Raw genomic sequence first — 24712 nt, 5'->3', positions numbered from 1 at the left:
CTAGTTAAGTAAAAATAATCTGAGTTGAGCACTGGACAAATTAGTTACCTGTGGTTAGGAAATAGCAAATAATGATATCAGCATGAACTACTTTACTTTTCAAAAATGTCATTTGTTGAGGCAGCCCCCGCTGCAGCCACCACCAAGCCCACTGCCACCACTGAGCCCGCTGCCACCGCCTCTGAGCAGAAGATGGTTATGCCTCCCACGTACGCTGAACTTGGCAAATCTGCCAGGGATGTGTTCACCAAGGGCTATGGATTTGGCTTAATAAAACTTGATTTGAAAACAAAATCTGAGAATGGATTGGAATTTACAAACTCAGGCTCAGCCCAACACTGAGGCCACCAAGGTGACTGGCAGCCTGTGAACCAAGTACAGATGGACCAGATATGACTTGACGATTACGGAGAAATGAAACACCACACATTGGGCACCGAGATTGCATGGAGGATCAGCTTGCATGTGGACTGAAGCTGACCTTCGATTCATCACTTCTCACCTAACACTGGGGGGAGAAAAATGCTAAAATCGAAACCCGCTATAGGCAGGAGCATATCAACCTGGGTTGCACTGTGGATTTTGACATCGCTGGACCTTCAATCTGGGGTGCTGTAGTGCTGGGTTATGAGGGCTGACTGGCTGGCTACTGGATGAATTTTGAGACTGCAGAGTTTTAAGAGACCCAGAGAAACTTTACTCTTGGCTACAAGACTGATGAATTCCAGCTTCATACTTATGTGAATGACAGGGCAGATTTTGGCACCTCTATTTCCCAGAGGTGAATAAGAAGTTGGAGACTGCTGTTAAGCTTGCCTGGACATCAGGAAACAGTAACACTCACTTCAGAACAGCAGGCAAGTATCAGATGGACCCTGATGCCTGCTTCTTGGCTAAAGTGTACAACCCTAGCCTGACAGGTTTAGGATAGACTCAGATCATAAAGCCAAGTATGAAGCTGATGCTGTCAGCTCAACTGGATGGCAAGAACGTCCATGCTGGTGGCCATGAGCTTGGTTCAGGACTAGAATTTCAAGCACAAACGAATACTGTACAGTTGTTTAATTTTAACTATTTTGCAGTATAGCTACCTTCAGAATTTAATGTATCTTTTAACATATATCTGAGATGCAAGTATTGCTAAATTTCATGCTAGACCTCCAGGTTAAAGATGATTCAAAAAGAGTGCTATCTTTTCAGAGATACAGAAGAAACCCAATTCCAAAAAAGGTCCTTTTAGCTGTAGACTTGGGGGGAATTTGGTAGCCCTTCTAGAGATGCCAGGTTTTAAAAAAATCTAGAAATGGCTGCAAGTGGAAGCTGATTATGTATAGGCACTTTGTAAATTTGTATTGAATAAATGAATGAAACTGTAACTTTCTGATAATTGAACCTTGGTTTCCTAACCCCAGTTGATGAGAGGCTCATTGCATCATAGTGTGTACAAATTCACCTGACAAAGACTTTTTTATTTTATTTATTTATTTATTTATTTTTGAGACAGAGTCTCACTCTGTCGCCCAGGCTGGAGTGCAGTGCTGTGATCTCAACTCACTGCAACCTCCGCCTCCTGGGTTCAAGTGATTCTTGTGCCTCAGCCTCTCCAGTAGCTAGGATTATAGGCACATGCCACCATGCCCTGCTAATTTTTGTATTTTTAGTAGAGACGGGGTTTAAACATGTTGACCAGGCTGTTCTCCAACTCCTGACCTCAAGTGATCCAAAGTGCTGGGATTACAGGCGTGAGCCACCGCACCCGGTTGAGGGACCTTTTTAGACAGATCTTCATGACCTGTTTCCATCCCAGTCCTTCATCACCTCTCTTATACCAAAAGGTCTGCAGGGCGTGACAGCTGCTTCTGTTGTACCATTTTGGGGTGGAGAGGGTGGATCTGATGAAGCCAGTAATTCAGTACTGAATTCTTTCTTGTGTTGTGCTTTTTTGCCCTTGCACCAGAGTATGAAATAGCTTCCAGGAGCTCTAGCTATAAGCTGGGGAGAGGTTGTGTGATTGTAATCACATGGTGACAACACTTAGAATCTAAATTGGACTTCTGTTGCATTCTCACCACTCAATTTATTTTTTAGCAGTTTAATGGGTACATTTTAGAGTCATATTGTGTGGAATTAGATCCTCCCCTTCAAGTGCTGTAATTAACATCACTTAAAATAAAACTTGAATAAACTATTGAAACCTCAAAAAATTAAAAATATCATTTGTTGATATTCATCTTCCCAAGTTGTTCTGTAGATAAAAACTATCTTGAAGCAAAAATGGTAAAATACTCTTAAATAAAAGAATTGTTATCACTTTTTGTAAGATGATCTTGTTTGAAGAGGTAGATCTTGATATCCTTTCCAGTCTCATAATTCTTTTACTAATGAATGGCCAGTTAAGTAAAAAAGGAATAGAACCCACATGGTAGTCATATATGGAATAGGAACAGATTATTGAGATTGATCTTCTTGTAGCATTATTTAAGCAAATACATGTACGCTGGGGTAGTGGTGAAGGTGCAGGAAGGGATTGTGGCACCTGAAGATTAAGGGGGCCCACCCAGAGTGGAGAGTGTGGGGCTGGGGACCACAGGTGATGTCAGGCCTGAGTTTCTGCTGCTGTCATCTCTGGAAAGTTTTTAGCAGCGAGTGTCAGAACCACAGATTTTTGATCCCTTTGCCTGTGTGTATATGTCCCCTACAGCAGGGTAGTCTTCTGAAAACACACTCCCTGGCTCTGGTGAAGAGAAGCGCATCCTGATTTCTGGGTCAGTCAGAAAGAGATGATGTCTCCGACTCTCAAGAGCCTCAGGCAAGGCACACACAGAAATACCTCTGGTTTGTCCACGGAGCTGGTTCGGAGCTAAGGGAAAAGCAGCCCAAGCCCTCTATTAGAGGGTAATGAACACGAACACTGATACATGGGATGGATGAAATTCTTTGTGTAAATTAGCTCCTAGAAGATGATGTCTACCTTTTTATCAGTTAAGAAAATCAAAGGAATAGTCAGAGGGGCCATTTTTTGTAGTAAGATATTTCGAGGTACCTTTTGTTTTCTTCACTTGCCGTTCCATTTAGGGGAAGCCTAAAACACTGGGCACTGGCCCAGTGTCGCGCACCTGTTTAATCTATGTAGGGCATCTGCTCACATCCGTGTTTTGTTTTGTTAACTTTTTAAATGTAGTTGTTTTCACTTCATCAGGTATCTGGCACTTTCCTGATTTTGCTTGTGCTGGTCTTTCCATGCCAAATTAAATTGCCACTTTCTCAAAGAAGCCTTCCGTCATCTCCCAGATGAAGAAAAACTTATCTTCTTCTGAACTTAACACATATCAATTATAGCTTTTATTACTTTCTACATTCTATTTTTGAGTTTTTAAGGATAGGTTTGTTGTTAGGGAGGGTATATCTTACCCTTTGCTGGGTTGCAAATTTTCAGTCTGTTTTATCTTCTTTTTAAAATCCTTTTATTTTGAAATGATTGAACAATTATTAATTAATTAATTAACCTATTTATATTTAGAGACAGAGTCTTGCTTTGTTGCCCAGGCTGGAATGCAGTGGTACAATCATGACTCACTGCAGCCTCAAACTCCTGGGTACAGGCAATTCTCCCACCTCCTGAGTAGCTAGGGCTACAGGCATGTGCTATCATGCCTGCTATTTTTTTTTTGTAGAGATGGGGGTCTCACTATGTTGTCCATGCTGGTCTCGTACTCCTGGCTTCAAGAAGTCCTCCCATCTCAGCCTCCCAAAGTGCTGGGATTACAGATGTGAGCCACTTTGCCTGGCTTGAAATAGTTTTACACTCACAAGAAGTTGCAAAAACAGCACAGAGAGTTCGGTTTTACCCTTCATCTGGTTTCCCCAGTGATAACATCTTTTTTTTTTTTTTTTGAGATGGGGTCTTGCTCTGTTGCCCAGGCTGGAGTGCAGTGGTGTGATCTCAGCTCACTGCAAACTCCACCTCCCAGCTTCACACCATTCTCCCACCTCAGCCTCCTGAGTAGCTGGGACTACAGGTGTCCGCCACCATGCCTGGCTAATTTTTTGTACTTTTAGTAGAGACAGGGTTTCACCATGTTAGCCAGGATGGTCTCCATCTCCTGACCTCTTGATCTGCCTGCCTCGTCCTCCCAAAGTGCTGGGATTACAGGCGTGAGCCACTGCACCCGGCTGATAACATCTTACATAACTATTTTTAAGTTCTATTTTTAATTTATCTTTATATACCTCTCTGTGGCCTGACATACAGTAGGCACTCACTCATGAGCTTTGTTGCATGATGAATGAATTAATGGGCTCCATGGGCTTACAGCCACATCCAAGTTAATATGTCATCCCATCCTGACTCCAGGACATTGCATCATCCTGGCTACAAGTGACCTGTCTCAGGAGACTCAGACTGAAGCCATGCACATTTCGTGCCTCCTTAGTGCACATTAGTTGACTTGCCAGGCAGGGCGGGTGAGAAAGGACTCTGGGATAAATGCACAATCTGAGATTTATTTCAAAATAGGACATGAGGGAAGTAGATGAGGGTGTGGAGCGGGGCGGAACTGGCTTTGGGCCGATGGTGAATGGGGCTGGGTATTTGGGGGGTCATAATACCATAATACCATTCTGTCTTCTCTCTCTCTCTCTCTTTTTTTTTGCTCTTGTTGCCCAGTCTGGAGCGCCATGGCGCGATCTTGGCTCACTGTAACCTCCACATTCTGGGTTCAAGCGATTCTCCTGCCTAAGCCTCCCGAGTATCTGGGATTACAGGCACGTGCCACCACACCCAGCTAATTTTGTATTTTTAGTAGAGTCGGGGTTTCACCATGTTGGTCGGGCTTGTCTCAAACTCCTGACCTCAGGTAATCCACCCACCTTGGCCTCCCAAAGTGCTGGGATTTCAGGTGTCCGGCCATTCTGTCTTCTCTTGTGTGTTGAATGGTCTCAGTTCTTCATCTCTAAAGGTTTAAGAAACAGAAGCCTACCACAATGACATAATATCAAAACTGTTTCTTCCTGAGGTTCTTGTGTTTGTTTTTTTTTTTTAAGTAATGGGGTCTCCTATGTTGCTTCTTTCTGAGGTTTTAGAGTCTGTCTCTACAAACTCACACTAGCGGGACAGAGCTCCTTGCAAGACAGTACCTCAGGCTACACTGCAGACACTACGATGCACTTAAGTCATGTATTTGGGTTGAATATTGAATTATGCCAAAAGGAGTTGAAGAAGATAAGGGTTATTTGTAGTAATTGCCTGTAATTTTTCACAGAAATACACTTTGGTGGAGATTTATGTATGATGGATAGCGTGTCTTAGCAGGGCAGGTATTGTTGTCTTTGCATTTGCAGTCAGAAACTTGATTGTTTCTTTGTAGACAGTCATCAGTCCCTGTTTCCCAATAAAGAGAGAACGTGGATCTGGTACCTCTGTTGCCAAAACAGAGGACAGAGGAACCACAGAGGGTAAACTGTGTTTAGGAGGCAGAAGCCAGATTCCTCAGGCAAGGGTGATAGCCCCGTGTTCCTGTGTGCTAAGGGAAAGTGAGAAAAGCAAAGGTGGAGGCGATTGCAGGAAGAAAAGAGATCCGGTAGAATAATAGCAGCCCCTTAAAAACTGTGGGAGGGGCCGGGCGCGGTGGCTCAAGCCTGTAATCCCAGCACTTTGGGAGGCCGAGACGGGCGGATCACGAGGTCAGGAGATCGAGACCATCCTGGCTAACACGGTGAAACCCCGTCTCTACTAAAAAATACAAAAAACTAGCCGGGCGCGGTGGCGGGCGCCTGTAGTCCCAGCTACTCGGGAGGCTGAGGCAGGAGAATGGCGGGAACCCGGGAGGCGGAGCTTGCAGTGAGCTGAGATCCGGCCACTGCACTCCAGCCTGGGCGACAGAGCCAGACTCCGTCTCAAAAACAAAAACAAACAAAAAAAAAACTGTGGGAGGAACCCAGCTCTCTGTGGCCAATCCCAATGACTTTGAGAGAGTGAACTTTTCATTTATCATTATCCTTGTCCTGCCACATGTCCTAATGAAATGGCCATCCAAACGTGAGCATGAGGAAACAAAATGGTATCAAGTGAGGAACGTAAAAATTAACACACACTTTGACTGTAGCTGTATAGGGACATCCATGCATCCCAGGCGTGATTCAAGGTATGACTTAGTCAGTGAGTACATATGTTTTGTTTGTTTAAAATTTATTTATTTATATATTGAGATGAGGGGTTTCACTATATTGCTCAGGCCGGTTTTGAAGCCTGAGCTCAAGTGATCTTCCTTCCTCAGTCTCTCAGGTAGCTGGGAGACTACAGGTGCATGCCACCACACCTAGCTTTGTACATTTTTTTTTTCTTTTCTTTTTTTTAGAGATAGAGTCTCACTCTGTTGCCCAGGCTGGAGTGCAGTGGTGTGATCATAGCTCACTGCAGCCTCGAACTCCTGGGCCCAAGTGATCCTCCTGCCTTGGCCTCCCAAAGTGTTGGGATCACAGGCATGAGCCACTGTGCCCAGCCTTGCGTGTGTGTGTGTGTGATCTGCTTGCCTCGGCCTCCCCAAGTGCTAGGATTATAGGCATGAGCCACTGTGCCTGGCCAGCCTTGTAAATATTATTAACCTGTCATTTATTATCTGTGTGACATGATTTAGTTACTTCTCTCTTTTTTTTTGACACAAAGTCTCTGTGTCGCCCAGCTGGAGTGCAGTGGCACAATCACAGCTCACTTTAGCTTCAACCTTCCTGGGCTCAAGGAACCCTTTTACCTTGGCCTCCCAGGTTGCTGGGGGTACAGGCGCGTGCCCCCATGCTTGGCTAATTTTTTTTTTTTCTGTATTTTGCAGAGATGGAGTTTCGTCATATTGCCCAGGCTGGTCTTGAACTCAGGGCTCAGGCAGTCTGCCTGAGCAGTCTGCCGTTCTTGGCCTCCCAAAGTGCTGGGATTACAGGCATGAGCTACTGCACTTGACCACTAGTTACTTCTCTTTGGCTTAGTTTCCTCATTTGTAGGTGGGGATCATAACAAAACCTATTGCATACAGTTGTGAGAATTAAATGAATTAGTATGTAAATTTATAGAAAGATATTTGGAACTTGAATAAGTGTTCAATTATGTGTTTTCATTTATTATTGATCTAGGTTGGAAGATAAAGAGGTACAAATGGTATAGATTTTTTCTCTGTAAGATAATTAAAGTGTGTAAGAAAAAAATCATGTTTTTTTCTTTCAAAAAACCCTACTTTTTTTTTTTCCCATTTAACCAATTGTTGTGGAGAAAAACTCTTATAAGGACATGAAAGACTCTAGGTAATGAAGTGGCTGTTGATGTGCAGTTTGTTGGAAATTTTTATTGTGCTTCGTGTTATTACATTGTACATGCCTGTTAGAAATGTGATTGGAAATGCTTTGTACATTTAAATCCAAAGGCTTCGAGTAAGAAGGGTAACTTTTCCTTTTGTGGCACTCCTGGGGTTGTTAAGGCTGATTTAAGCTGCTGCTGACTCGATTGTGGTGATTGCTCTTCTAGTTGGGCATACTTTTTACTTTCTTTTAGAATGTTTTAAAATTGGACTTGAACTGAACTTTTGTAAATGGAAGGCTCTGAGCTCAGATATGGTTTGTAGTAATAATAATAATGGTCACAATCTTTTTTGTTGTTGTTGTTTTTTGAGACTGGTCTTACTCTTGCTTAGGCTGGAATATAGTGGTGCGATCATGGCTCACTGCAGCCCTGGGCTCAGGTGCGCCTCCTCAGCCTCCCAAGTAACTGGGACTGCAGGCACGCACCATCATGCCTGGCTAATTTTTGTATTTTTTGTAGAGATAGGGTTTTGACATGTTGCCCAGACTGATCTCGAACTACTAAGCTCAAGTGATCCTCCTGCTTTGGCCTCCTAAAGTGCTGGGCTTAACAGGTGTGAGCCACTGCACCGGGCCGTATTATTTTTGGAGGACTTAAAAAGTGATTGCAGTCTATGCCTTTCATCTTATACTGATGTGTCAATATTTATGGCTTCAAAGAAGTTATAAATACATTTCATTTTTTGCCTGCCAAAACTGTTAAGTTTTATCTTAAAATTCTATTCCAGTGTAAATATAATTAATAAGTAACAAAATTATTGGGGTTTGGATTCATATAACATTTCCTTATTTTATATCATTACACATTGTGATATTGTACTGTATTTAAAATATACTATATATTATTTTAAATGTATTATAACTATGCACATAATATAGGTATATAATAAATACACGTGTATTACTTTAGGTGGTTTTCTGTGTTGGCCTATTGCTTGTGTAATTCATTTAGCTTTTTCCAGTCAGCTATTCAGACTCAGCTTTCAGCTGTGCATGTATATATATACACACATATAATTTTTTTATTTTTTATTTTTGTTTTTTTCAAGAGACAGGATTTTGGTCTGTTGCCCAGTCTGGAGTATAATGGTACAGTCATAGCTCACTGCAGCCTCAAGCTGCTGGGCCCAAGTGATCCTCCCACCTCAGCCTCCCAAGTAACTGGACTACAGGCACATGCCCCACGCTGGCTAATTTTTTGAAAATTTTTAGTAGAGATGAGATCTGACTATATTGTGAGATCTCACCATATTCCAAGATCTCCTGGGCTCAAGCAATTCTCCTGCCTTGGCCTCCCAAAATGTTAGGATTACAGACATGAACCATTGGGGCCAGCCACAGCTGTTTTGTGTATTAATTTTCATAGTTGTCCTTGTAATATTAAATTTTAATCAGGTTCTGTTTGGTATTAATGACAGGAACAGTCTCCTTTAATTCTTCTGAGGTTAAGCAGAATGTAAGTCAAAAATTAATTAATGTCAAAGCACTGTCTTTGTTTTTGTTTTTCCATTGACCCCATGGGTGGTGTGGCTGAGCAGTCTAATGTGCTGGGTGTGGTGGCTCACGTGTGTAGCCTCTAGCACTTTGGGAGGCCAGGAGTTTAAGACCAGCCTGAGCAACATAGCGAGACCTCAGTTCTACAAAATATAAAGAACATAAAAAATAAAAACGTTGTGTATTAAGGCTTTAGCCTCCTTGGGGGCATAGATTTGAATTCCACCACTGCTCATATGTTTGCTCTTTAAAATTGTAGTAAAATACACATAATATAAAATTTGCCATCTTAACCATTTTTAAGTATACCGTTTAGTGGTGTTAAGTATAATATATTCATATTGTTATGAAACAGATCTTCAGAGCTTTTTCATCTTGCAAATCTGAAGCTTTGTACCCATCAAACCACTCTTCTCTTTTACCTTTTTCCAACGGCCTGTAACTACCATCTTACTTTCTGTTTCTGTGAATTTGAGTACTTTAGATACCTCATATAAGTGGAATCACATAGTATTTGTCTTTTTGTGACTGACGTATTTCACTTAACGTAATGTCTTCAAGGTTCATCCATGTAACAGGATTTCCTTTTTTTTTGTTTTTTTTGGTTTTTTTTGAGATGGAGTCTTGCTCTTTCGTCCAGGCTGGAGTACAATGGCACGATTTCGGCTCACTGCAACCTCTGCCTCCCCAGTTCAAGTGATTCTCCTGCCTCAGCCTCCCGAGTAGCTTGGATTATAGACACCCACCACCACACCTGGCTAATTTTTGTACTTTTAGTAGAGACGAGGTTTCGCCATGTTGGCCAGGCTGGTCTCGAACTCCTTAGCTCAGGTGATCTGCCCACCTCAGCCTCCCAAAGTGCTAGGATTACAGGCATGAGCCACCGCACCCAGATTGATTTTCTTTCTTTTTTTTTTTTTTTGAGATGGAGTTGTCGCTCTGTCGCCCAGGCTGGAGTGCAGTGGTGCGATCTCTGCTCACTGCAAGCTCTGCCTCCTGGGTTGACACCATTCTCCTGCCTCAGCCTCCCAAGTACCTGGGACTACAGCCGCCCGCCACCACACCCGGCTACTTTTTTTTTTTTTTTTTTGTATTTTTAGTAGAGACGAGGTTTCACCATTGTTAACCAGGATGATCTCGATCTCCTGACCTCATGATCCACCCGCCTTGGCCTCCCAAAGTGCTGGGATTACAGGTGTGAGCCACCGCACCCAGCCAATTTTCTCTCTTTTTAAGGCTGAATAATATTCCACTGTATATATATATTTCTGTGTTGTTTTTGTGTGTGTGTGTGTGACAGAGTTTTGCTCTGTCACCCAGGCCTGGAGTGCAGGGGTGCAATGTTGGCTCACTGCAACCTCTGCCTCCCGATTCAAGCAATTCTCTTGCCTCAGCCTCCCAAGTAGCTGGAATTACAGGTGCATGCCACCATGCCCAGCGAATTCTATATGTATTTTATATATATATATTTTTAGTAGAGATGGGGTTTTGCCATGTTGTCCAGGCTGGTCTTGAACTCCGTGACCTCAGGTGATCCACCCACCTCAGCCTCCCGAAGTGCTGGGAAATGAGCCACCACGCCCAGCTATATTCCAATTTTCTTTATTCTTTTGTCAGTGGACATTTAGATTGCTTCCACATCTTAACTATTGTCAGTAATGCTTCCTTTGTATTTGTGAACGTGGGTGTGCAAATATTTCTTTAACACCCTGCTTTCAGTTGTTTTGGATATGTACCCAGAAGAGTGATTACTGCAGCATGTGATATTTCTATTTTTAATTTTTTGAGGAACCTCCATACTGTTTTGCATAGTGGATGCACCCTTTTACAATCCTACCAACAGTGCTGTAGACACTCGTGCTTTTCTGGTGTGATTTTTTTTTTTTTTTTGTATAATAGTCATCCTGTAGGTATAAGGTGATACCTCATTGTGGTTCTGATTTGCATTTCTCTGATGATTAATAATGTTGAGCATCTTTTCATATGCTCATCAGCCTTATTAACTTTTGAGAATATCAAATCCTTTGTCCAGGACAGTCTCTTAAATAAATGGTGCTGGGAAAACTGGACATCCATATGCAAAAGAAACTAGACCCTTTATCTCACTATATTAAAAAAACAAATCAAACTGGATTAATGACATAAATCTAAGACCTCAAACTATGAAACTACTACACAAAAACATTGGGGAAAATCTCCGGGACATTGGAGTAGGCAAAGATTTCTTGAGCAATATCCCACCAACATAGGCAACCAAAGCAAAAGTGAACAAATGGGATCATACCTAATTAAGAAGCTTCTTCACAGCAAAGGAAAGAATCAACAAAGTGAAGATACAACCCACAGAATGGGAGAAAATATTTGCAAACTACCCATCTGACAAGGGATTAAAAACCAGAACACATAAGGAGCTCAGACAACTCTATAGGAAAAATATCTAATAAATTGATTTAAAAATGGGCAAAAAATCGGAATAGATATTTCTCAAAAGAAGACATACAAATGGCAAACAGGTATATGGAAAAGGTGCTCAGCATCATTGATCATCAGAGAAGTGCAAATCAAAACTACAATGAAATATCATCTTACTCTAGTTAAAATGGCTTTCATCCAAAAGACAGACAATAACAAATGCTGGCGAGGATGTGGAGAAAAGGGATCCCTCGTATACTGTTAGTGGAAATGTAAATTAGTACAACCACTATGGAGAACAGTTTGGAGGTTCCTTAAAAAACTGAAAATAGAGCTACCATATGATCCAGCAATCCCACTGTTGAGTGGGTGTTTACCCAACAGAAAGGAAATCAGCATATCAGAAAGATGCGTGCACTCCCATGTTTGTTGCAGCACTATTCATGTTAGCCAAGATTTGGAAGCAACCTAAGTGCCATCAACAAATGAATGCAGCTGGGCACGGTGGCCCATGCCTGTAATCCCAGCATTTTGGGAGGCTGAGGCAGGCAGATCGCTTGAGGTCAGGAGTTTGAGACCAGCTTGGCCAACATGGCGAAACCCCATCTCTACTAAAAATACAAAAATTAACCAGGCATGGTAGCATCCACCTGTAGTCCCAGCTACTCAGGAGGCTGAGGCAAGAGAATCACTTGAACCCTGGAGGCGCAGGTTGCAGCGAGTCTTGATCATACCACTGCACTGCAGCCTGGATGACAGAGCAAGACCCCATCTCAAAACAAAACACACCCACACACACACACACACACACACACCCACCCAGATGAATGTATAAAGAAAATGTGGTACATATACACAATGGAGTACTATGCAGCCATAAAAAAGAATGAGGTCCTGCCATGTGCAACAATATGGATGGAACTGGAGGTCATTTTGTTAAGTGAAATAAATCAGGCACAGAAAGACAAACTTCTTGTGTTCTCACTTATTTGCGGGAGCTAAAAATGAAAACAATTGAACTCATGAATGTAGAGAGTAGAAGGATGGTTACCAGAGGCTTAGACGGGTAGCAGTGGTGGTGGGGAAGTGGGTATGGTTAATGGTTATAAAAAAATAGTTAGAAAGAATGAGTAAGACCTGGTATTTGCTAGCACGACAGGGTGACTGTAGTAAAAAATAATTTAATCTTACGTTTCAAAATAACTAAGAAAGTATAACTGGATTGTTTGTAACACAAAGGATAAATGCCGGAGGTGAATTTGAGGCTGCAGGGAGCTATGACTGCACCACTATGTGCTAGCATGGGTGACAGAGCAAAATTCTGTCTCTTAAAAAAAAAATATATATATATATATTTTATATATATATATATTTTTTTCACCACCCTATTTACCCTGATGTGATTATTATGCATTGCATGCCTGTATCAAGATATTTCATGTAACCCATAAATATATACACCTACTATGTACCCATGAAAATTTAAAAAATTAATCTAAAAAATCCTTTGCCCATTTTTTAATTGGGTTGATTTTTTTTGTTGTTACTGACTTGCAGGAATTCTTTGTATATCCTGTACGTTAACTCTTAATCAGACACATGACTTGCAAATATCTTCTCCCATTCTATAGGTTGCCCTTTCACTCTTGATTGTACCTCTGTTGTTGTTGTTGTTGTTGTTTTTGAGGTAGAGTCTCACTCTGTTGCCCAGGCTGAAGTGTAGTGGCAAGATCATGACTCAATGCAGCCTTGACCCCCTGGGCTCAGGGGATCCTCCCACCTCAGCTTCCCAAGTAGCTAGGACTACAGGCACACACCACCACTCCCTGCTAATTTTAATTAATTAATTAATTAATTTTGAGGCAAAGTCTTGCTCTGTCGTCCAGGTTGGAGTGCAGTGGCACGGACTCAGCTCACTGCAACTTCCACCTCTTGGGTTCAAGCAGATACTCCTATTTCAGCCTCCTGAGTAGCTGGGATTAGAGGCGTGCACCACCACGCCCAGCTAATTTTTTATATTTTTAGTAGAGATGGGGTTTTACCATGTTGGCCAGGCTGCTCTCGAACTCCTGATCAAGTGATCCACCTGCCTCAGCCTCCCAAAGTGCTGGGATTACAGGCATGAGCCACTGTGCCTGGCCCCCTGCTAATTTTAAAACATTATTTGTAGTAGAGACGGGGTCTTGCTTTGTTGTCCAGGCTGGTCTTAAACTCCTGGGCTCAAGCAGTCCTCCCACTTCAGCCTCCCAAAGTGCTGAGATTACAGGTGTGTGTCACTGCCCCTGGCATACACAAAAAAAATTCGGTTCTAATGTAAACCCTGGAGACCAAATGATTGACATATAATATCATTTAATCTTTTTTTTGTTTTGTTTTGTTTTTTTTTTTTTCTGAGTTGGAGTCTTGCTCTGTCACCCAGATTGGAGTGCAGCTGTACTATCTCAGCTCACTGTGACCTCTGCCTTCTAGGTTCAAGCAATTCGCCTGCCTCAGTCTCCCGAGTAGCTGGGATTACAGGCGTCCACCACCACGGCCAGCTAATTTTTGTATTTTTGGTAGAGACAGTGTTTCACCATGTTGGCCAGGCTGGTCTGGAACTTCTGACCTCAAGTGATCTGCCCACCTTGGCCTCCCAAAGTGCTGGGATTACAGGTGTGAACTACTGTGCCAGGTCCCATTTAATCTTAACAATGGACATTGTCATAAAATCATTTGCATTTCCAAATGCTCCTTGTAGCTTTAAAACCTTATAGCTGGGGGTTTCGTTACCTGTGTAATTGCAGCTTCTTAGTTGTGTGACCTTGGAAAAGTGCTTAACCTTTCAGTCTCAACACTGTCATCTGTAAAGTGTAGGTACTAGGGGAAATGCCTATTTCATAGACTTCTTGAAAGGGATCAGATGAGATGATATCTGTAAAGTGTTTGGCATAGTGGCATAGTGCTCAACCGAAAGGCATCAGTCAGTGGTGAATATTTTTATTAGGCATACATTCATGAACATCTAGATGTTTGAACCTCAGAAGAAATCAGAATGGGCTTCAAAGGAATGTGATGTCTCAGTATCTTTAGTTTTTTTTTTCCTGTTTAATTTTACAGAAGTAACCTCCGGGAGTACCAGTTGTTTGCTCTTGTGTTCAGTGAACAGTACTCAGTTTTTCAGCAGTTGTCAGTGGTGGCATTGGTGAGAGTGCCATTTGGAAACATGAGGAGTTTTGGCAGGCTTGGTGGTGTTTGTTGCTAGAGACTGCCTTGGTGTAATTGAAGGTGAAAGTGATGCCTGGGGTTTCTCACTGATTCATCCCTTTGGTGTGGAATTCTGAATAAACTGCATCTGACCTAGGGTGTGGGCAGGCAGAACCCTGAGGACCTCGTTACAGACGAGCTTACTTCTTTGAAATTCCCTTACTGAGGGATTATTCCACACCATTTGGATTTCCTCCTTCTTAGTCTTAACAACTTTGGCTGCTGCTGGAAATAATTAGACAGAAAATGTCCTGGTATTTTTGGCACAATTGACATTTTTACTCTTCTGAAATTAATAGAATCTTAGGATTTTAGAACTGAGAAGGTCCTTAGAAGATCTGTGTAAATCTGCCTCTTGATGGTGAGGCTTGTCCTTCAGAACGGAAAGAGCACAGAGCCTTTGACGTCAAGCCCAGTGCCCTTGCTTGTGTCTGGCTAGAGAAGAGACAGAGTATGTTAGCTGGAGAACTGGTACATCTTACCCACAAGCCAATCTAAGGAAACTATTATTATCACTGCTGTGTGCTCCTGCAATCCCTTTTAAGTGCACATCTTACTACTACCTACTATATTTACCAGTTTGCTACCTAGGATAGCAACCAATTGAGAAATCCCAGACTGGGTGCGGTGACTCAGGCCTTTAATTCCAGCACTTTGGGAGGCCAAGGCAGGTGGATAACTTGAGGCCGGGGGTTCAAGACCAGCCTGGCCAACATGATGAAACGTCATCTCTCCTAAAAATACAAAACTTAGCCAGGTGTGGTGGTGCGCACCTGTAATCCCAGCTACTTGGGAAGCTGAGGCAGGAGAATTGCTTGAGTCCAGGAGGTGGAGGTTGCAGTGAGCCGACATCACACCACTGTGCTCCAGCCTGGGCAACAGTAAGACCCTGTCTCAAAAAAAAAAAAAAAAAAAGAAAGAAATCTCAGTGGCTTAACGCAATAGCAGACTTTTTTTTTTTTTTTTCCAATGATAGTAAGTACTTTAGGTTTTGCAGAGCTATATGGTCTCTGTCATGACTACTCAACTTTGCCGTGAAAACTGCCATCGATAGTGTGTAAATGAGTGAGCATGGCTGTGTTCCAATAAAACTTTATTTATGGCCACTGAAATTCAAATTTTATATAATTTGTACACATCATAAAAAATGTTATTTTTTAGATTTCTTTTCTTCCCCCAATCATTAAAAAATATGAAAAAATAAAATTCATGTTGGAGGAGCAAGTGCTTATGAATAACCAGGACAATCTTGAAAAGGAAGAACACAAGTGGATACATTCAACTGGATATCAAAACAAAGTACACTCATTTCTCGGTACACATAGGATGTTGGTTCCAGGACCCCCCACATATACCAAAATCTGTACATACTCAAGTCCCTCAGTGGGCCGTGGGAAACCCAAGTATATGAAAAATTGGCCGTCTGTATAAGCGTGTTTTACTTCCTGCGAATACTGTATTTTTGGTCACATTTAGTTGAAAAACTGCCTATAAGTGGATCCTTGTGATCAAACCCATGTTATTCAGGGGTCAACTGTAATGAAAATTGACAGTAGCATAGTATAAGATAGAATGGATTGATCAGATATACCTGAGTGAAGTTCTAAACTTTCCACTCTGGAAAGTGGAAAATCCAGAATTTTACTTAGGTATGATTGGTAATTTAATGTATGATAAAAACCACCATTTCAAACCAGTGGAGGAAAAAAATTAGGAACCATTCTTAGGTTGCGTGCCATACCAAAAAAAAAAAAAAAAAAAAAAAATGTAGGAAGTGGGCAGGATTTAGACCCCAGGCTATAGTTTGTCAAATCCTGTTACCAAGAAATTTATAGGCAAAGGCTCTGGAATCATTTTCCAAAACTAGTATTTCAAGGAACAGTAGTCCTGGCCTGATACTCTTAAGGATATTCCTACTGTTTCTAAGCAGATTAAAGCCTTTGTGAGCAAAGGATACAGACAGGTCACAGAGCAGGCGCTTAAACATGTGCCAAGATGCTCAACATCCCTCAAAATAAGTTAGCACTTTTCATCTCTCAGAGTGGCAGAGACCTCCAAGTTCAACAATAGTTTACATTAGTGAGGCCATGGGGAATAGACACTCCTATGCATTGCCTGTGGGTGGGTAATTTAGTACAACCTCTGTAGGGGTAGCTTGGCAAGATCTATCAAAATTACAAACACATATGTGTCTTCTTTGATCCAGTAATTTCAAGTCTCAGGTTTATATATCTGCTGTTGATATACATGATATACAAATAAAATGATATACAAATAAAAGTATTCATTGCATTGGCTGGGCTTATACCTGTAATTCCAGTGCTTTGGAAGGCCAGGGTGGGCAGATCGCTTGAGCCCAGGAATTCAAGACCATTCCAGGCAACATAGCAAGACCCCATCTTTACAAAAAGTAAAAAAAAAATAAAAAAAAATAAAAAGTAAATTAGCCAGGTGTGGTGGTACGTGCCTTAGTCCCAGCTACTTGGGAGGCTGAGGTGGGAGGATCACTTGAGTCTAGGCGTTCGAGGCTGCAGTGAGCTGTGATGGTGCCCCTGAACTCCAGCATGGTTGACAGGAATAAGACCCTGTTTCAAAAAAAAAAAAAAAAAAGAATATTCATTGCATCATTGTTAATGTTCATCTGGTGGACTGGTTAAAAAAATCACAGTACATTCAGTGTAACACTGTGTCACCATGTTTAAGAAATGAGGGAGCTCTCTATTTACTGATTTGGAATGATCTCCATGATATATTAACCAAACGAGGCGGGACAATTAGTGTAACATGCTACTATTTGTGTAAAAGGAGATACATACATATATATGTGTATATATATGTATCTGTATATCTATACATGTATATACATACATATACACACATAAGTAAAAAATTTTGTTTGTTTGTACATACATCAAATAGCTCCGAAAAGATGCATAAGAAAGTGATGATATTTGTTGACTCCAGGGCGGGGAACTGGGTGGCTGAAATAGGGTGAGACGTGAGACTTTTCCCTTCCCCTTCCTTTTTTTTTTTTTTTTTTTGAGGAAGGTGTGCTGTCTGTCACACAGGTGGGAGTGCAGTGGTGTGGTCATGACTCACTGCAGCCTCAACCTCCTGGGCTCAAGCAATCCTCCTGCCTCATTTTTTTGTAGAGAGGAGGCCTCACTATGTTTCCCAGGCTGGTCTTGAACTCCTGGGCTCAAGCAATTCTCCCACCTCGGCCTCCCAAAGTGCTGGGATTACAAGCATGAGCCACTATGCCTGGCCTGAGACTTTTCTTTCTATACTCTTTTTTCTTTTTTAATCATGTGATTAATTAATTAATTAATTTATTTTTTGAGACGGAATCTCGCTCTGTCACTGGAGTGCAGTGGCGCAATCTCGGCTGAATGCAAGCTCCCCCTCCTGGGTTCACACCATTCTCCTGCCTCAGCCTCCCCAGTAGCTGGGACTACAGGCGCCCGCCACCACGCCCAGCTAATTTTTTGTATTTTTAGTAGAGATGGGGTTTCACCATGTTAGCCAGGATGGTCTCGATCTCCTGACCTTGTGATTCTCCCACCTCGGCCTCCCAAAGTGCTGGGATTACAGGTGTGAGCCACTGCACCTGGCCAAAATCATGTGATTTAAACCATGTGAATGTGGATACCTATTCAGAAAATAAAAGTTAATAAATAAAATTAATCTTTACAGCCCTGTAAAGCCCTACAATAGGGAAACATGGTTAATTGTATTTATTCATTTCTATGAGTAACATCAAGTACCACTTGTGTTCTGTGGAATGCACTTTGAGTAATTCTTTTCAAAATGTTGCCCCACCTGCTCTCCTCTCACTTACTCCAGTTTCTTCTCTCTCCAATGTACTTCTAATGTTTGGGTTTAAGTTAGTGGTGAGAAAGAATTATGTGGAGAAAAACAAGTGATGGTATAATAATTATAACTTTTAATTCAGAATTGAAAAAATTTTGGGTTGGGCATAGTGGCTCATGCCTGTAATTCCAGCACTTTGGGAGGCCAAGGTGGGCGGATCACTTGAGGTCAGAAGTCCAAGACCAGCCTGGCCAACATGGTGAAACCCCGTCTCTACTAAAAATATAAAAAAATTAGCTGGGGTTGGTGGCATGTGCCTGTAGTCCTAGCTACTTGGGAGGCTGAGGCACAAGAATTGCTTGAACCCAGGTGGCAGAGGTTGCAGTGAGCCGAGATCGTGCCACTGCACTGCAGCCTGGGTGACAGAGTGAGACTCCCATCTCAATTAAAAAAATAAAAAAATTTAAAATGTTAATTAAATTTAAAATTACCTTCAAGTTACCACTCACAGGGCCAGAGGTGTTGAAACTTGATTTTCTCAGCTTTGGGGTGTGTGGGCTGAGGGCCGGGGGTCTAGAGCTCCCAGGATGCTGGCTTCTTCAAGAATCCTACCCATTGGCTGGGTGTGGTGGCTCGTGGCTGTAATCCTGGCACTTTGGGAGGCTGAGGTAGGCGGATCACCTTAGGTAGGGAGTTCGAGACCAGCCTGGCCAACATGGTGAAACTCCATCTTTACTACAAATACAAAAATTAGCCGGCCATGGTGGCAGACGCCTGTAGTCCCAGCTACTGGAGAGGCTGAGGCAGGAGAATTGCTTGAACCTGGGAGGCAGAGGTTGCAGTGAGCTGAGATGGCGTCACTACACTCCAGCCTGGGCGACAGCGTGAGACTTCGTCTCAAAAAAAAAAGGAATCCTACCCCTTAACTTCAGTGTGCTGTATACATGCAATTATTTTCAGTGCATGCAGTAATGCAGAAAGGCTGGTAAATATTGCTCTAGGTAAAATGTAGTCTTTTTAAAATATGTGCTGTGTAAAAATGATGATGGAAGACAAAGTAGTTGTGGTCTTTGGGAAAATCCTAGTGGCCATTTTACTCCAATGTGGGAGTCCTTGGCCTTGTTTCTGCTGGGAGCCTTTTTAGAATGGTTGTGACCTGGTGTGTTCTTGGTGAGGGCACTTACCCAGTACCCCATAAACTTGCTCACTGCCAGTGTCTCCCATACAAGCCTATTGGAAGGGAAGGAAGATTCACATTTTAGGAAATGATCTTGCATTGACTGTAAGTTACCAAGAAATAGCCCATCAAAAAACTTAGATATGTCCACATTCTGTGGGAATAATGCCCTTCCAATCCACCTCAGAACTGGTATCACAGCTGAGAACCACTGTCCTACAAGAGTAAGTTACATTTCATGTTGTGGCCAACTGAGGATAAGTTAATTTCAAACTACCAAATAAGAGAGAGATTTTTTATAAGTATTAGTGGCAAGTAAAAAAATAATTTTAATAGTATTGCAGCATAGAAGTAAGAACTTTATCAAGTTCAATTTTTTTTTTGTTTTTAAATTTTTGAGACAGGGTCTCTTTCTGTCACCCTGGCTGGAGTACAGTGGCACAGTCATGGCTCACTCTGGCCTTGACTTTCCCAGGCTCAGGTGATCCTCCCACGTCAGCCTCCCAAGTTGTGTGTCACCACACCCGGCTGGTTTTTGTATTTTTTTTGTAGAGATGAGGTTTTGCTGTGGTGCCCAGGTTGGTCTCGAACTCTTGGGCACAAGCGATTCACCCACCTCAGCCTTCCAAAGACCTGGGATTACACACGTGAGCCACTGCACCTGGCCTTAATTTTCATCTGAATTGATTTGTTGTTCTGTTGCGTGCGTCCTGGTGATCTGATGATGTTGGTAACATTGTCTGTTCTTTATGTTTTCTGGAAAAGTAACTGAATTAGTATGTCAGTGTAGTACTATCTGAAGAAATCTAAGAGCTATTAAAATGCTTAAAAATAAAATGATCAATTCTTCTTTTGTTCTCTTGACAGGATAATTGAAGCTATCTGCATAGGTTGGTTCACTGCGGAGTGCATCGTGAGGTTCATTGTCTCCAAAAACAAGTGTGAGTTTGTCAAGAGACCCCTGAACATCATAGATTTACTGGCAATCACACCGTATTACATCTCCGTGTTGATGACAGTGTTTACAGGCGAGAACTCTCAACTCCAGAGGGCTGGAGTCACCTTGAGGGTACTTAGAATGATGAGGATTTTTTGGGTGATTAAGCTTGCCCGTCACTTCATTGGTCTTCAGACACTCGGTTTGACTCTCAAACGTTGCTACCGAGAGATGGTTATGTTACTTGTCTTCATTTGTGTTGCCATGGCAATCTTTAGTGCACTTTCTCAGCTTCTTGAACATGGGCTGGACCTGGAAACATCCAACAAGGACTTCACCAGCATTCCTGCTGCCTGCTGGTGGGTGATTATCTCTATGACTACAGTTGGCTATGGAGATATGTATCCTATCACAGTGCCTGGAAGAATTCTTGGAGGAGTTTGTGTTGTCAGTGGAATTGTTCTATTGGCATTACCTATCACTTTTATCTACCATAGCTTTGTGCAGTGTTATCATGAGCTCAAGTTTAGATCTGCTAGGTATAGTAGGAGCCTCTCTGCTGAATTCCTGAATTAATGCATTGCAAATCAATTCTTGCATACACTTCATAGAAAGACCTGATGCTACTTCATATTTATGTGTTTCTTGCTGGGTGAGCACTGCAGTGGCATTGTTATCATCTTGGTAGGGTAAAAATTATCCTTCCCAGCCGAAGGGATAAAACAGTTTACTTATTATGGAGTAAATAGAATTGAGACTGCAAAGGAAGAATAATGACTCCTAGAGTAAACTTTTAGGACCTGGTTTTATTTGGACTTGTTTTCCCATTTCCTTGAATTATTACACATTTTAAAAAAATACCTTATTTGAACATTTTAAAACAGAAAGGTACAATTTTCCAAATGTTTTTCCATCTTATGAATTCAGAAGCTTGGAACTTATAATGTTTTTTGTTTGAGAGTAACATTTTCATTTCTAAATGTTTTATAATTTCTCATATCAATGTCAGAAGTATCCTGGAAACATATGTCACATGCAGGAACTGTTTAACAAATACTTAAAAAATTTGGCCAAAATTTAAACTGTATAATAGAGCTAGATACAAGCAAGAATAGTATTTGAAAGACTTTTCCAGCATACTTCTCAATTCTTTGCTTTATTTTTGTGCCAATTATTCACCTTATTGTGCAGCTTCATGGAAGCTTGAGTATGTTCTCCCTTTTCCATTTTGGATTTATCTCTTTACTGAAATGACTCAAAAGGTATTTAAGAATTGATGAGAGCTTGTGTTGTTTAGCATCTTACTGGATAATATTTGAATTCATTGCTGTTCCTAGGTGATAACTGTCCTAATATTTAGATGTCCAAACAAGAATACTTCCAACATAAAAATTATAATAGGAATAATTTGAGATGACTCAATATTACAATCTCTTCTTCTCTTAACCTCTTCCCCCAAACACTAGAGGTTTAATAAGACTTATCAGATGAAAGGATATTTATATAGCCTTTTAGTACCAAAGTCATACTTATGTGTTGTCACTGGATTGTCATAAAAGGAAGAAATTAAATATTACTGTACTCTTAGTTGCTGTGTAGCTAAGTCAATTTTAAGCCAGTAAAAGCAATGGATACATAATTATTTGATCTGATCTTTAACCATTGTGAGTCACAGCTACAGCAAAACTCTTCTTGTAAGAATATTGACTAATGCGCCATGTTAATCTGGCTAGATTATTAGGACTAGGTAATGTAAAAGTGATGATTGTTTAGTAACTAAATTTTAGCAATAGGAGTTAGAATTTCGCTTTTTCAACCAGTTACCATAAAGAAGTTAGTGTATATATAAACACAAATAATTAGTGACAGATTCATAAAAAATTGAATGTTGTACACAGTAATTTTGTCAGGGGTAGAGAAGACAGGGATTGGGAAGTGGTGGGTAGGATGAAGGACCTGGATATATTTATCAAATAAAGGGTTACCAGAAGTGTTCATTAAAGGAATTGTAGCCATCATCTAGTTCAAACCTCAAGTATTATAGAGAGAAAATCAGGGCAGGAGAGGATATAATTGTGAAGGAGTCAGGGCTAACACCTGGATCTCCGGAAACCTAGCCTAGCAGTTTAATCTTCACACACCTCTGGGTTCTGAGAAAAGCCTGGAAAAATCACACTTCTTTGTCATTGTCATGCTGAGGTAATAATAGCAAAACTGTTTTCTTTTCCTTAATTTCCTTTCCTAAGCTTATGTAATACTTTGGCCATTAAATATCTTGCCTTATCTTCCCTACTACTGCTGGTATGCTATTTCTTACATACTCAAAAGAAATTCGATTATTTATTGTATATTTATTGTATTCTAATATAATTGAAATAAATGGCATGGATTTATTTTTTCTTACCTATTTGGATTAAAGCTTTGTGGTTCATGCAAACAATGTGCAGATGAGAGCACCTCCATATTACTAATAAAAATATGATATCCATCAATTTTACTGGTACTGGGACCGCTTTATGTGAATATGTCCTATCTTCCCAAGTAAATTTTAACTGTCTTGAGAGCTGGGATCCTCTCTCATGCATACACCTTTATATCCCCGACAGTGTCTGTTACAGACTCGGGCACAAACAGTTGACTGATTTGAGGGGAGAAACTTCTGTGTGAAGAGACAAGGAGAAGCATACATCTATAGTTATATATATATATGTATATGTGTGTGTGTGTGTATATATATATATGGCATGTACATATGCAAATATACACACAGATTTCATACTACCCTTAGGTAACAAGTGTGAAATCTCTTGTTGGTGATTCCAGACTTTCCACAGGACCAATTTTCATAAAGAAGCATGTTGGATAAATGCTAGTGGCAGTTAAGCTACCCATTTATAAGGAGACGATGAGATGTGATAGAGTAGTTCATTCATAAATGAAAAAATATGTATTAGGGTTTTGTCTTCATGGATGTTATATTTTTTTAGGAACAGCATTTTCTTGTAACTTTCCCAGAGTGTTACTACTTTTATCATTATTTATCTATTTATTTTTTTCTAGAGACAGAGTTCTGCTTGGTTGACCAGGCTGGAGTGCAGTGGTGTGACCATAGCTCACTGCAGTCTCCAACTCCTAGGCTTAAGCAGTCCTCCCACCCCAGCCTCCCAAGTTGCTAGGACTATAGGTGTGCATCACCATGCTGGTTAATTTTTTTATTTTTATTTTTTTTGTGGAGATAGGGGTCTCACTATGTTGCCCAGGCTGGCCTCAAACTCCTGGCCTCAAGCATTCCTCCCACCTCAGCCTCCCAAAGCTCTGGGATTATGGGCATGAGACACTGTGCCTGGCCTGTTGCTGCTTTTTAAAAAAAACCCATTAAGTATCACTTCTTTCTTAGCTATACTTACAGACATCTCTTATAACTCAGTCTTCGTGGCAGAAATGTTTTCATTAATATCTATAGTGGTACCAGTAAGTCAGACATTATCCTAAATTAAAATACCCAAAGAGGAAAAAAGCCCTCATCTCTGAATCTTTAATCTGATTTTACCACACCTGAATTTACATGACTTGATCTAATCTGTAACTTGTTTTGTATTCTCTAAAATGGGATTTTTAGGATTACAAAAACAAAATTAGGGAATACATTAGAAAGTGAACAAATTCAAGACTTTTATTACTGTATTGTCATTGTTGCTAATTGAAACAGTTGCATTTGTTCTTGGGTTTTTTAGTTACTTATAACTACCCATTTGTAAGTTCGTACTTTCTGAAAAGTTATTTCCACAATGGCTGTCAATAAGTCAAAATAATTTTTCTCTTTTTAAACCTTTGTCCAGATGTCCTGTGATCTGGAAGAGGTGGAGATGGGGTTAATTTGGATGTTGGTGTTGGGAGAATTTTCCCTGTTGGCTTGGTATTTGCTAATAGCAGCTTATTTTCCTCTTTTTTTTTTTCTTTTTAAAGAAAATAGACAGAAAGATGCAAAACAATATTTGAAATATTAAAGCCTCAGGATAGAATTTCAGACATCCCTTCTGTCCACTTCACCTCTTTTCCATAGAAATGAAAAATAAAACATTGAAAGCTCCTAGCCCTGTATTACTATTCAGCTGTGTAACTCCAAACTTAATGCATAGTGTCATAGAATATTTCGAGTCCTCTGACTCTTCATAAATGTACATTCCCTTATGGTGTGCAATATACAATTCAATCAAACATAGTCTAATCATTTTATAGGGTCATAGGAAGTTGGAACTAAGGGGGTTGTGGAAACCTTCTGGTCTATTTTGGCC

At 41.0% G+C, this 24712-nt stretch overlaps 1 protein-coding gene, 1 non-coding gene and 1 pseudogene across 3 annotated transcripts in view; 2 read left to right on the top strand and 1 right to left on the bottom strand.

Annotated features, from left to right (window-relative positions):
• The window catches only part of KCNG3 (potassium voltage-gated channel modifier subfamily G member 3), a 57170-nt gene extending 34261 nt beyond the window's left edge, over window positions 1-22909 (top strand). For both annotated transcript variants that reach the window (XM_025354304.1, XM_025354302.1), the window contains exon 2: window positions 20348-22909. In XM_025354304.1, coding sequence (XP_025210089.1) covers window positions 20348-20993 — 646 coding nt within the window. In that variant the 3' untranslated portion in view covers window positions 20994-22909. The remainder of the gene's footprint in view (window positions 1-20347) is intronic.
• Window positions 193-1087, top strand: LOC112605274 (annotated as a pseudogene).
• Window positions 22910-24424: 1515 nt separating the features above from the next.
• LOC112605483 lies at window positions 24425-24484 on the bottom strand. Its single transcript, XR_003115469.1, has one exon. It is a non-coding gene; the product is annotated as a small nucleolar RNA SNORD75 (small nucleolar RNA).
• Window positions 24485-24712: the final 228 nt, after the last annotated feature.

The sequence above is a fragment of the Theropithecus gelada genome, chromosome 13 (genome assembly GCF_003255815.1).
Source record: "Theropithecus gelada isolate Dixy chromosome 13, Tgel_1.0, whole genome shotgun sequence".
NCBI classification, from domain to species: Eukaryota; Metazoa; Chordata; class Mammalia; order Primates; family Cercopithecidae; genus Theropithecus; species Theropithecus gelada.
The sequence above is the reverse complement of the archived record's forward strand: the minus strand, read 5'-3'. Positions and strand labels throughout refer to the sequence as shown.